The sequence below is a fragment of the Garra rufa genome, chromosome 7 (genome assembly GCF_049309525.1).
Source record: "Garra rufa chromosome 7, GarRuf1.0, whole genome shotgun sequence".
Taxonomy (NCBI): domain Eukaryota; kingdom Metazoa; phylum Chordata; class Actinopteri; order Cypriniformes; family Cyprinidae; genus Garra; species Garra rufa.
In genome coordinates, this window is record NC_133367.1 from 17,719,739 (window position 1) to 17,732,517 (window position 12,779).

The 12,779-nt window shown below is 39.3% G+C and overlaps 1 protein-coding gene across 1 annotated transcript; it reads right to left on the reverse strand.

Annotated features, from left to right (window-relative positions):
* Nucleotides 1-6,872: 6,872 nt before the first annotated feature.
* Nucleotides 6,873-8,323, reverse strand: LOC141337835 (uncharacterized). The gene is made up of 2 exons (XM_073843417.1): nt 7,889-8,323; nt 6,873-7,732 (listed from the first exon to the last, which is right to left on the reverse strand). Exons 1-2 carry the CDS (start codon nt 8,321-8,323, stop codon nt 7,112-7,114), a joined length of 1,056 nt encoding a protein of 351 aa, XP_073699518.1. The 3' UTR covers nt 6,873-7,111.
* Nucleotides 8,324-12,779: the final 4,456 nt, after the last annotated feature.

Sequence of the window (12,779 nt, forward strand, 5' to 3'; positions counted from 1 at the left end):
ACATATTGACCAAGCTTGAGCCTGCTTAGCTTCAGTGAGCAACCAGAATCTGACTACTGCATTCAACAATTGAACTTGCTTGGGAAACTTAAGAATGCTGATCTGATCTAACGGAGGGGTAGCGTATCCTGCCAGGCTCAAAGTGGCCGTCAGATTGCGCTACCACCACTATAAATGAGGTCAAATTCATGATTGAGGAAGGTGATTACACCCCCTGCTGGCCAGACTGAAACCATCACAAGCAGCAAACTAGATTTTCAGAAAATAGCGCATCCTGACCGGCTCAATATACCTGGCAGTATGTGCTACCACCTCAATGAATGATATCAAAGTCATAATTAAGGTGGGTAATTCATGACACCAGAAGGTCAGAAGGCCAGTTTGATGCCTCATCAGACGGATGCTCCTCTTTACGGTTGCCGGTTTAAGGCTTCATTAAAAAGTCACTATTTTTCGCAGTCCGAAGTTTTGGAACCACATTGTACATGTCAGAAAATGAGCACCCCCTGCTGGTTGGACTAAAACTACCTCCAGCAGCTAACTAGATTTCCACAAAGGGACTCACATCCACATATTGACCAAGCTTGAGCCCGCTTAGCTTCAGTGAGCAACCAGATTCCAACTACTGCATTAAACATTTGAACTTGCTTGGGACAACTTAAGAAAGCTGATCTGATCTAACGGAGGGGTAGCGTATCCTGCCAGGCTCAAAGTGGCCGGCAGATTGCGCTACCACCACTATAAATGAGGTCAAATTCATGATTGAGGAAGGTGATTTCACCCCCTGCTGGCCAGACTGAAACTACCACAAGCAGCAAACTAGATTTTCAGAAAATAGCCCATCCTGACCGGCTCAATATAGCTGGCAGTATCCGCTACCACCTCAATGAATGATATCAAAGTAATAATTAAGGTGGGGAATTCATGACCACAGAAGGTCATGAGGCCAGTTTGATGCCTCATCAGACGGATGCTCCTCTTTACGGTTGCCGGTTTAAGGCATCATTAAAAAGTCACTATTTTTCGCAGTCCGAAGTTTTGGAACCACATTGTACATGTCAGAAAACGAGCACCCCCTGCTGGTTGAACTAAAACTACCTCCAGCAGCAAGCTAGATTTCCAGAAAGGGCCTCCCATCCACATATTGACCAAGCTTGAGCCTGCTTAGCTTCAGTGAGCAACCAGAATCTGACTACTGCATTCAACAATTGAACTTGCTTGGGACAACTTAAGAATGCTGATCTGATCTAACGGAGGGGTAGCGTATCCTGCCAGGCTCAAAGTGGCCGGCAGATTGCGCTACCACCACTATAAATGAGGTCAAATTCATGATTGAGGAAGGTGATTACACCCCCTGCTGGCCAGACTGAAACCATCACAAGCAGCAAACTAGATTTTCAGAAAATAGCGCATCCTGACCGGCTCAATATACCTGGCAGTATGTGCTACCACCTCAATGAATGATATCAAAGTCATAATTAAGGTGGGTAATTCATGACACCAGAAGGTCAGAAGGCCAGTTTGATGCCTCATCAGACGGATGCTCCTCTTTACGGTTGCCGGTTTAAGGCTTCATTAAAAAGTCACTATTTTTCGCAGTCCGAAGTTTTGGAACCACATTGTACATGTCAGAAAATGAGCACCCCCTGCTGGTTGGACTAAAACTACCTCCAGCAGCTAACTAGATTTCCACAAAGGGTCTCACATCCACATATTGACCAAGCTTGAGCCCGCTTAGCTTCAGTGAGCAACCAGATTCCAACTACTGCATTAAACATTTGACTTGCTTGCGGAAACTTAAGAAAGCTGTTCTGATCTAACGGAGGGGTAGCGTGTCCTGCCAGGCTCAAAGTGGCCGGCAGATTGCGCTACCACCCCTATAAATGAGGTCAAATTCATGATTGAGGAAGGTGATTTCACCCCCTGCTGGCCAGACTGAAACTACCACAAGCAGCAAACTAGATTTCCAGAAAATAGCCCATCCTGACCGGCTCAATATAGCTGGCAGTATCCGCTACCACCTCAATGAATGATATCAAAGTAATAATTAAGGTGGGGAATTCATGACCACAGAAGGTCAGGAGGACAGTTTGATGCCTCATCAGACGGATGCTCCTCTTTACGGTTGCCGGTTTAAGGCATCATTAAAAAGTCACTATTTTTCGCAGTCCGAAGTTTTGGAACCACATTGTACATGTCAGAAAACGAGCACCCCCTGCTGGTTGAACTAAAACTACCTCCAGCAGCAAGCTAGATTTCCAGAAAGGGCCTCCCATCCACATATTGACCAAGCTTGAGCCTGCTTAGTTTCAGTGAGCAACCAGAATCTGACTACTGCATTCAACAATTGAACTTGCTTGGGACAACTTAAGAATGCTGATCTGATCTAACGGAGGGGTAGCGTATCCTGCCAGGCTCAAAGTGGCCGGCAGATTGCGCTACCACCACTATAAATGAGGTCAAATTCATGATTGAGGAAGGTGATTACACCCCCTGCTGGCCAGACTGAAACCATCACAAGCAGCAAACTAGATTTTCAGAAAATAGCGCATCCTGACCGGCTCAATATACCTGGCAGTATGCGCTACCACCTCAATGAATGATATCAAAGTCATAATTAAGGTGGGTAATTCATGACACCAGAAGGTCAGGAGGCCAGTTTGATGCCTCATCAGACGGATGCTCCTCTTCACGGTTGCCGGTTTAAGGCATCATTAAAAAGTCACTATTTTTCGCAGTCCGAAGTTTTGGAACCACATTGTACATGTCAGAAAACGAGCACCCCCTGCTGGTTGAACTAAAACTACCTCCAGCAGCAAGCTAGATTTCCACAAAGGGCCTCCCATCCAGATATTGACCAAACTTGAACCTGCTTAGCTTCAGTGAACAACCAGACTCCGACTACTGCATTCAACAATTGACTTGCTTGTGTCCACTTTAAGAAAGCTGTTCTGATCTAACGGAGGGGTAGCGTATCCTGCCAGGCTCAAAGTGGCCGGAAGATTGCGCTACCACCCCTATAAATGAGGTCAATTTCATGATTGAGGAAGGTGATTTCACCCCCTGCTGGCCAGACTGAAACTACCACAAGCAGCAAACTAGATTTTCAGAAAATAGTGCATTCTGACTGGCTCAATATAGCTGGCAGTATCTGCTACCACCTCAATGAATGATATCAAAGTCATAATTAAGGTGGGTAATTCATGACACCAGAAGGTCAGAAGGCCAGTTTGATGCCTAATCAGACGGATGCTCCTCTTTACGGTTGCCGGTTTAAGGCTTCATTAAAAAGTCACTATTTTTCGCAGTCCGAAGTTTTGGAACCACATTGTACATGTCAGAAAATGAGCACCCCCTGCTGGTTGGACTAAAACTACCTCCAGCAGCTAACTAGATTTCCACAAAGGGTCTAGCATCCACATATTGACCAAGCTTGAGCCTGCTTAGCTTCAGTGAGCAACCAGACTCCGAATACTGCATTCAACAATTGACTTGCTTGTGGCAACTTAAGAAAGCTGTTCTGATCTAACGGAGGGGTAGCGTGTCCTGCCAGGCTCAAAGTGGCCGGCAGATTGCGCTACCACCCCTATAAATGAGGTCAAATTCATTATGGAGGAAGGTGATTACACCCCCTGCTGGCCAGACTGAAACTACCACAAGCAGCAAACTAGATTTTTAGAAAATAGCCCATCCTGACCAGCTCAATATAGCTTTCAGTATCCGCTACCACCTCAATGAATGATATCAAAGTAATAATTAAGGTGGGGAATTCATGACCACAGAAGGTCAGGAGGCCAGTTTGATGCCTCATCAGACGGATGATCCTCTTTACGGTTGCCGATTTAAGGCTTCATTAAAAAGTCACTATTTTTCGCAGTCCGAAGTTTTGGAACCACATTGTACATGTCAGAAAACGAGCACCCCCTGCTGGTTGGACTAAAACTACCTACAGCAGCAAGCCAGATTTCCACAAAGGGCCTCCCATCCACATATTGACCAAGCTTGAGGCTGCTTAGCTTCAGTGAGCAACCAGACTCCGACTACTGCATTCAACAATTGAACTTGCTTGTGGCACCTTATGAAAGCTGTTCTGATCTAACGGAGGGGTAGCGTGTCCTGCCAGGCTCAAAGTGGCCGGCAGATTGCGCTACCACCCCTATAAATGAGGTCAAATTCATGATTGAGGAAGGTTATTTCACCCCCTGCTGGTCAGACTGAAACCACCACAAGCAGCAAACTAGATTTTCAGAAAATAGCCCATCCTGACCGGCTCAATATAGCTGGCAGTATCCGCTACCACCTCAATGAATGATATCAAAGTAATAATTAAGGTGGGGAATTCATGACCACAGAAGGTCAGGAGGCCAGTTTGATGCCTCATCAGACGGATGCTCCTCTTTACGGTTGCCGGTTCAAGGCTTCATTAAAAAGTCACTATTTTTCTCAGTCCGAAGTTTTGGAACCACATTGTACATGTCAGAAAACGAGCACCCCCTGCTGGTTGGACTAAAACTACCTCCAGCAGAAAACTAGATTTCCACAAAGAGTCTCCCATCCACATATTGTCCAAGCTTGAGCCTGCTTAGCTTCAATGAGCAACCAGACTCTGACTACTGCATTCAACAATTGAACCTGCGTCAAACAACTTAAGAGATGCTCCTCTTTACGGTTGCCGGTTTAAGGCTTCACTAAAAAGTCACTATTTTTCGCAGTCTGAAGTTTTGGAACCACATTGTACATTTTAGAAAACGAGCACCCCCTGCTGGTTGGATTTATATCTATGTCATAAACATTCACGGTAACCGCAGATTAACGAATCCTCCATCCACGGAGCACGAGGGAGACTTGTGGGGATTAGACAGCACAGTCGCGGAAGGATTTCACACATTCCCCGGCCTTATATCGGCTATAGGCGTAACATCTCTGGGTTCCTACATTAAGAATTACAAGCTTCATTGGCAAAAGATGTGATTCACGGCGTCATCGTGCTAATCAGCACACTTTCTCGTGATTATTTTATGCTGTAATTCAAATCTGCACAGGCAGCCATCTGTTAACAAGGGCAGATATGAAACCATCAGGAACCATTTAGTCTCCAGTGCAACCTACCTTGAGTATCCAGAAGTGCAATGTGTCAGGTTCTCAGAGACTTTGCTTGGGCAAAAAATCCAAAAAAATGACCCTCAATTAATAAGAATAACATTCTGAAGTATTGTCAAATACATAGAGATGTTTTTTTCTAGGCTTTATAGACAGATGAGTTGAGAGTGACTCTTGAAGGACCAGCACCACATTCTCTTGTAGCACTCTTTCAAGTTTATCCTCCAGAATCTGGCAGTAAGTTTTGGGACTTCAGTTTTAATCTCCTATCCTGAAATGTCTGTCTTGCAGAGAGGGACCAAAATAAACTCTTAAAACTTACTGCCAGATTCTATAAAGCCTAGAAAAAAACCATCTCTATGTATTTGACAATACTTCAGAATGTTATTCTTATTAATTGAGGGTCATTTTTTAGGATTTTTTGCCCAAGCAAAGTCTCTGAGAACCTGACACATTGCACTTCTGGATACTCAAGGTAGGTTGCAGTTCTGGAAAACGGTGGCACTGGAGACTAAATGGTTCCTGATGGTTTCATATCTGATTCTTAACATTAATTCTTACTTTTTTTGCAAATAACATGCATCTTTTCTCCTCCACCTGTTTGTTCTGACAATGCAGATGCAACAAGCGTTTTTCTGTCCGGTGGTCATGGCTTAACTTTGCAAATTGCAGTATTGCATTAGTATTGCATCCTTCTCATGGGCATTTAATAGTTTTTGACTTTTCAATCTGAGGTAAATCTCTTTTTTGGCTCATTTTATCTGTAAAAGAAAATGTGCCTAATAATTCTGCACACCTGAAAATAAGGAGTTTTTCACTTCCAGCCTTCATGGACAATTATATATCAATTATAAATAATTAAATACAAAATGAATAGTAGTTATTAAGATTGATGTGGTTTGGAATTATTCAAATGTGCTTGGGAAAAAAATATGACAAGAATATCAACTTGCCTAATAATTCTGCACTCCCTGTATAAGTAAATAGAAATGCAGCAGCACTATTTAGGATCAACTCCTTACAAATCATTTGACATTCGGTAAAAAAAAAATCTGTCCGACACAAATCATTCGTCGGGAGAGAGTAACAATTAGCGATATAGCTAACACAATGAAAATACGAAAATGACCCCGTGGAAAAATACAGATTATAATGTAACGTGTGTTTAATGATGCATATAAAAACTTGCTGTTTACAAAAAAAAAAAAAAAAACTTTTTAATCCTGTCTGTTTTTCTTATGTGGATTTGAGCTGTTCTGTCAAACCGTAGTTTCACAGGGTTTTTACATATCATGCGAGTTACCAAGCAAACCTACTGAATTAGGAAACTCATGGATATGAAGCTGTACATGTGACCGCAACATTCAAAAGTATCAGTTTTCAAATCGCACAGGATGTTATAATTGTTTTGAAGCCACGATATAATATTCTAGTACTTGTGTGAAAAGTTGACTTTATTAATCAAAACTCTGTGTGCATATCATAGTTTGTGTGAAAAGGAATAAAAATGGTCGCAGCTTGATTTTGGCCCCGCTGCTCGAGGTTCGACAGGGGAAAAGCAGCTGTTCTGTCACAGCAGTGTCTTTTCTGGTGGAATTTTAAAACATTGTAAGAAACTTCGAAGACTAAGCTTTAGCGGGTGTATCTTCTTCAGGATTCTTTATTGAAAATTCAGCAGACATTTAACCATACAGACAACATCAGGCTGTAAACCTACCTAATACATAAAGTTAATAGTACCATAAAATGTATGCAGCACCTGGTATTGAGAGATACATTAAGACATTAAAACATTTGACTCTTACTAGGAAGAAAACATCTGAGATGACTTTCACATACTGAATTAATCAGTTCAATGGATTTTGTCCAGAATTATAAAGCACATGTTACTTAAGAGTGCATGTGTGAAACTTGTGGCTTGTCTTCATTGTGGACAATTTTACGTTGTGGATTATTCTTTCCAAAATGATCACATGTGTATAGTTTCTCTCCAGTGTGTTTTCAGATCTCCTCAGTCCTCGGTCACAGTGTGAGTTTTCTGGTGCTGTTTCAGTTCAGCTTGTAAAACAAAGGTCTTCCCGCAATCAAAGCACATATGATTCTTCACACCGCTGTGTCTTTTCTGATGTATTTTTAAACTACTCAGCTCAATGAAACACTTTCCACACGAAAAACACATGTGAGGCTTCTCCTTTGTATGAATTTTCAGGTGGGTGCTGAGGTTAGATGCTGATGAAAAAGTTTTTCCGCACTTATCACAGTAATATCGTCTTTCTCCAGAATGAGAGCACAGATGCAATTTAAGACCACACGAACTGGCAAAACTTTTTCCACACTTATCATGATCACATATGTATGGCTTTTCTCCAGTGTGGATTCTCATGTGTTGCTGAAGGGTTTGTTTTTTGGTAAAACTTCTGCCACATTGATTACATGTATGCGGTTTCTCTCCAGTGTGGATTTGCATGTGCTTCTTAAGGGTTTCTTTATGTGAGAAATTCTTCCCACACTGATCACATGTGTGTGGTTTTTCTCCTGTGTGTATTTTCTTGTGTACCTTAACGTATGCTTTACGTGTGAAACCTTTCCCACATTGATCACACTTGTAAGGTTTCTCTCCAGAGTGAATTTTCTTGTGAATATTAAGGCTTGGTTTTAGAGTGAAACTTTTGCCGCACTGATCACACGTGTGTGGCTTTTCACCAGTGTGCATTTGCATGTGTTTCTTGAGGGCTCCTTTAAATTTGTAACTCTTTCCGCACTGATCACATGTGTGTGGTTTCTCTACAGCGTGGGTTTTCAAGTGTTCATTAAGGTGTCCTTTTTGTGTGAAACTCTTTCCACATTGTTCACACATGTGCAGGTTCTCTCCAGTGTGGATCCTCATATGATCTCTGAGGGTTCGCTTGTGTGAAAAAATCTTCCCACATTGATCACAGGCGTGTTGCTTTTCTCCAGTGTGTATTGTTGTGTGTATCCTAAGGTTTCTTTTAAGTGTAAAACTCTTCCCACATTGAACACATGCGTGCGGCTTTTCTCCGGTGTGCATTGCCACGTGTTCCTTAAGGGTTCCTTTGTCGGTGAAACTCTTCCCGCACTGATCACATGTGTGCGGCTTCTCTCCAGTGTGGATCATCATGTGTCTCTTCAGGACTCCTTTTAGTGGGAAACTTTTTCCACACTGATCACATGTGAAAGGCCTCTCTCCAGAATGAACTGCCATGTGATTTCTAACACCTGTTTGGTTTGCGAATCTCTTTCCACACTTGGGGCAAGAATTTTTGGCTCTCAAAGATTTTTCTCCGATTTTGGCATGATGCCGTTTCTCCTTTCCTTCACTCATTTCTTTACTTTCGCCATTCTGTACCATGAAGTCTAGAAAAAGAAAAAAACAAAGGTTTATTTTTTCAAACAACTTTTCTCAAAACTACTAAAATTGCCCACAATAAACTTCTGGTTGTTATTTATTCTTTTTAAACATTAAGAACAAATCCCTTACACAATCTCTCAGATATTTAATTAATTTAATGAGGAAAAAACAAATTTTAAATGAACCATTTGTTGCCATTATCATTGACCCATGGAATCTCAATCCAATCTTTTACAAAATCTGTAGTGTTGACTTCATTTATTACAAAAAACAATGTCTCTGTAACTGAATAAACTATGAATATCTTCTAAAATTCAAGATAAATTTTAAGTTTATCAACCATCATAAATCAAGTTTTGCTTAATTTATGAATATTTGGCAACCGCGTTACCTATTCTGGCTACCCATATTTATTTATTTAACTGTTTACATTTTGATTAATTGTGTGGTGTTATTGCTATACAATCAGTCTGGGTTGTGAAGAGTATTTAGACATATTCAACTTTTGCACAAAATCAAAACCTGATGTAAGAAATGAAAGAGAGGTAAATAAAACAGGTGAGATATTTAGTCTGAACTCCTGATTTTTCCTCAAATATTATTTCAGCACCATTTGTTAATAAAAATAAAAACAGGCCCAAGTTTGTAACCAGTTCATAGAATATTACTTGGTGCTTCCGCAGTTATTTATTCAAGTTTTAAGATGCTAATGTTCTTTAGGATCATTACTTAGGAATAAACACTAACCTCTCTGTTCTTCAGTATCGTCGTTGTCCATTCTGCAGGGTTCTGGATCTCTCAGGTTTTCAGTGTCCATAAACTCTGTCTTTACTTAACAGTATTTATTGGTTAGTTTCTGTGGGAGGAGCTTAACCGGTGAGTTGTTGTGGGAGGAGCTTCACTGAGGGTGACTTATTGTGTCCAGAGAATATCTGTTAAAATAAAAATAAACCAGTTATCGAACTGATGTTTTCATTAAATCACATATATTAAGCATTCATTATTTGTATATCGATCCATCTATAAAATGTAAATTTCATTTTCTAAGTATCTGTTGTGAGTATATCTAACCCTTTCTCCTAATATTTCCGTCTGTATGAACAAACAGATATGTAGAAAAAGACATACAAGCAAGTTAATACATTAAACAATAATATTTAAAATGTATGAATAGTAAAACCGAATTCAGAAATCTGTACAGATTTGAAAGCAGCAAATAAACAAACATGTTTTTGTTTTAACATGACATGGTTTACGATAGATTGATGAAATATGCTGTTAAGAGATGATCTTGTAGATATCAAAAGCAGTAATGCTATGTTGTGTTCCAACGAATTGTGCTTAAGTGGCAGTTTTCAGGTAATTTAAAAACATCAGCATAACAAAAGACGTGAAAACATTTATCAAGTAGCTATACTCATTAAGCCAAGAGGCTTTTCAGCAGCTGTATGGTTTAAATATCTTCTAAGCCTTAATGTTTTTGTGGTCAGAATAGATCACGAAAGATTACAATACCGCTCTAATAGCGTTATTTTAAACATAGTACATTAAAACAAACATAGCACATTAAAACAAATACAACTAAGTCCAACACATCGAAAACAATCCTACACAAACGAAAAAAACAAAAAACAAAAACGAGATCGTGGATTTAACGTCAATCCTGCCAGCAAACACCAGAAAGGACACACAAAACATCGACGTACCCGAAATATTAAAGTCTCTGTGGAAATGTTCCTCAAACGGTTAAATGTATCTTATAGTAACTAACCAAACTCTGTTACTCGCCTAAGTAGACTCGTGAGAGAGCCTGCGCACATGACGTCATCATGTCTTGTAGTCAAACCACTTGTATTGCTTTAATTATATAATAACAAAACAATTAATTTTTATGATACTGACATAGCCATGGTTTTTCGATGTAGCGAAATGTGTCATTGTTGTGATGAGACTTCGATGGCACATTATAGCAGTGTAAACCATCTATTTCATTTATAAAATACTGGTAAAATATTCAATGTTTCAGTCTGTTGACACCATTGAAATCTTTAAGTAGCAGTTTGCAGGTGATCTGAAGACATCAGCATGCGGTGAAAACATGAGCCATTGACATTGAATAGGAGCACTGTGCTAGTTTAAAGCATATTTAAACTAATTTGATTTGCAAAAGTCAAAAGAGAAAGTATTTGCTTAACTTGCATTGATTAATGCCTGGACGCCTTTGTGAAATTAAATCTAAAATGTATTTTGTTCAGTCTCATGGCGTACATATCCCATTCTATCTCAGTCATGTGTGAAGAAAAATGCGGTTAAATAAATTTTTAAAAGCCTATTAAAACATTTATCTAGAAATGTAATATGTAAAACCCCAAAGGCAGTCGAGGTAGCCTTGGCTTTCAGACAGGCTATTATAAAACTATAAAACTATTCTTGATGCAGTTTTCAGGCTTAACTGTTAGAATAATAATAATCAGACACCTAATTAAGAAACATTTTATGATTTCTTCTGTAGCGAAAAATCATATTGATTTTATGGCATAATGTCGTTTCAACGAGAAAAGATCTCGTTTCCTATGGTGCTTTGAAAGTGTTGCAAATGAGAAACCAAAGTTAGAATTGCATGATATTCTGACAATTGCCAGTTAATATCTCAGAATTCTGCCTTTTTTTTTTTTTTTTTTTAGTAAAAGTCGCAATATTTATTTATTTTTATTCAGTGCAACGGGCTTCCATACTGACCTCTTCACTTGTGGACTGATAAAAATATCCCAGCATTTGTTGGTAAATTCTTGTGGGAGGAGCTTTTTCTGCTGTACAAACAAATATCGAAGAATACAAATAAATACCACAATTAAAAGAATAAACAACAAAATAAATATTACATATACATTATTTTGAAACCCAAAATAAATGAGGCTCAAACATTATTAATATGCGTGTTTATTTGAACACTTCCGTCAGTGAACAAGCAGCCTACAAAACGCTAAAATAAATCAAATAAATAATACATTTAAATATGTAACTAGCCTAAATAATAATGTTATGTAGCCAAGCCACTAGGAGGTGATGTTGTACCTGCGGTGATAGGCAGGATCCCCTTTAAATGCGTGCTTCCGATTAATAGATGAGTGGCATTTCAATTGTTTGGCGTGCAGGTGGTTTTCCGTCGCTGGAAGAACAATCTCTGGTAGGCTTTCTCTTGTTTTGTGGCATGTTATTCCTTTTTTTGGAGTGCTAAACTATAATTGCTTTTACAGATGATTTTAGATGTGTGCCTTAGACGTTTTTGTACTGGTAATCCTAAAGTGAATCACTTGTGGAAGCTGAACGAACACCACTATATAGTGCACGTGAGTGTTAACATTAACATCTGTTAAAGTTAATTTGATGGTAAAATGACTTATATTGTCTTTCGTAGAGGTATATATATATATATTTTAATTGGACATGCCTTTAAGTTTCTCAGGCTCGTTAATTTGGGCTGGATGAGTGGTAAATGCTGAATGAGCAGCACAGTATATTGCACGTGGGGATTGACGATCTATGGTAGGTCATTTTATTGTGTAAAATTAACAGTATCTTTGTACGCACTCATTTGTAATCCTTTTATACAAATGCTAAAAGCATTTCCTTCTTTTAGGAAGCGTGTGGTGATTTATAGCCCTGTAACGGTGTATGTGTGTGATCAGATAAACGTGTAAAGGTATCTATTTTTAACTTTTATGGGGTGGCTAAGATAGCTAGCATTTTAATATTGATTGCAATAAATTTATAGATAATGGTTTCTATTTGAAATCGTAAGGGTTGTCGTTGTTGTTTTCCTTTATGGTTATTGTTTAATTGCTCTGTTTAAGGAAAGGTTGGATTGTCCAATATGGATTGACAAATTGTGTCTGGCTGTTTAATGCTGTTTTCTCTTTTTAGAGTTTCCCAGTCCAGCTCAATTGATCACTGTTTTTCCCACCTTCATATATTTTATTTTGTATTTTGTTTTGTGAATTAGTACATTTTGCGTGTTGCCCATGACTTGTGTCTTTGTTTGTATCTCTTTATTTTGACAATTCTGTTGTGCTCCGTCGAAACCTTGACATATAGTATTGCTCCGTGTGATTACAGAAGAGGGTTACATTCACTTCCGCATGCACAAGTGTGGGGTGTCAAGAGTGTCTACATTTTCTTTTTTGTAAGAGTCTGTGTGCTGTGTAAGCCAATTGTGATTTCCCTTTGGGTTTATTGTATTTTCTTTTTCTTTCTTTTTGCTATTGTAGTGTTTGGTATGATTTTTGGAAGTGTTGTCACCCTCTAAACT

Coding starts and splice junctions, on each gene's coding strand:
- LOC141337835 (XM_073843417.1), bottom strand. CDS start 8,323: ATGGCAGTTCATTCTGGAGAGAGGCCTTTCACATGTGATCAGTGTGGA. Junction 7,733..7,888: donor AACACTTGAAAACCCACGCT/GTAGAGAAACCA, acceptor AATATTCACAAG/AAAATTCACTCTGGAGAGAA.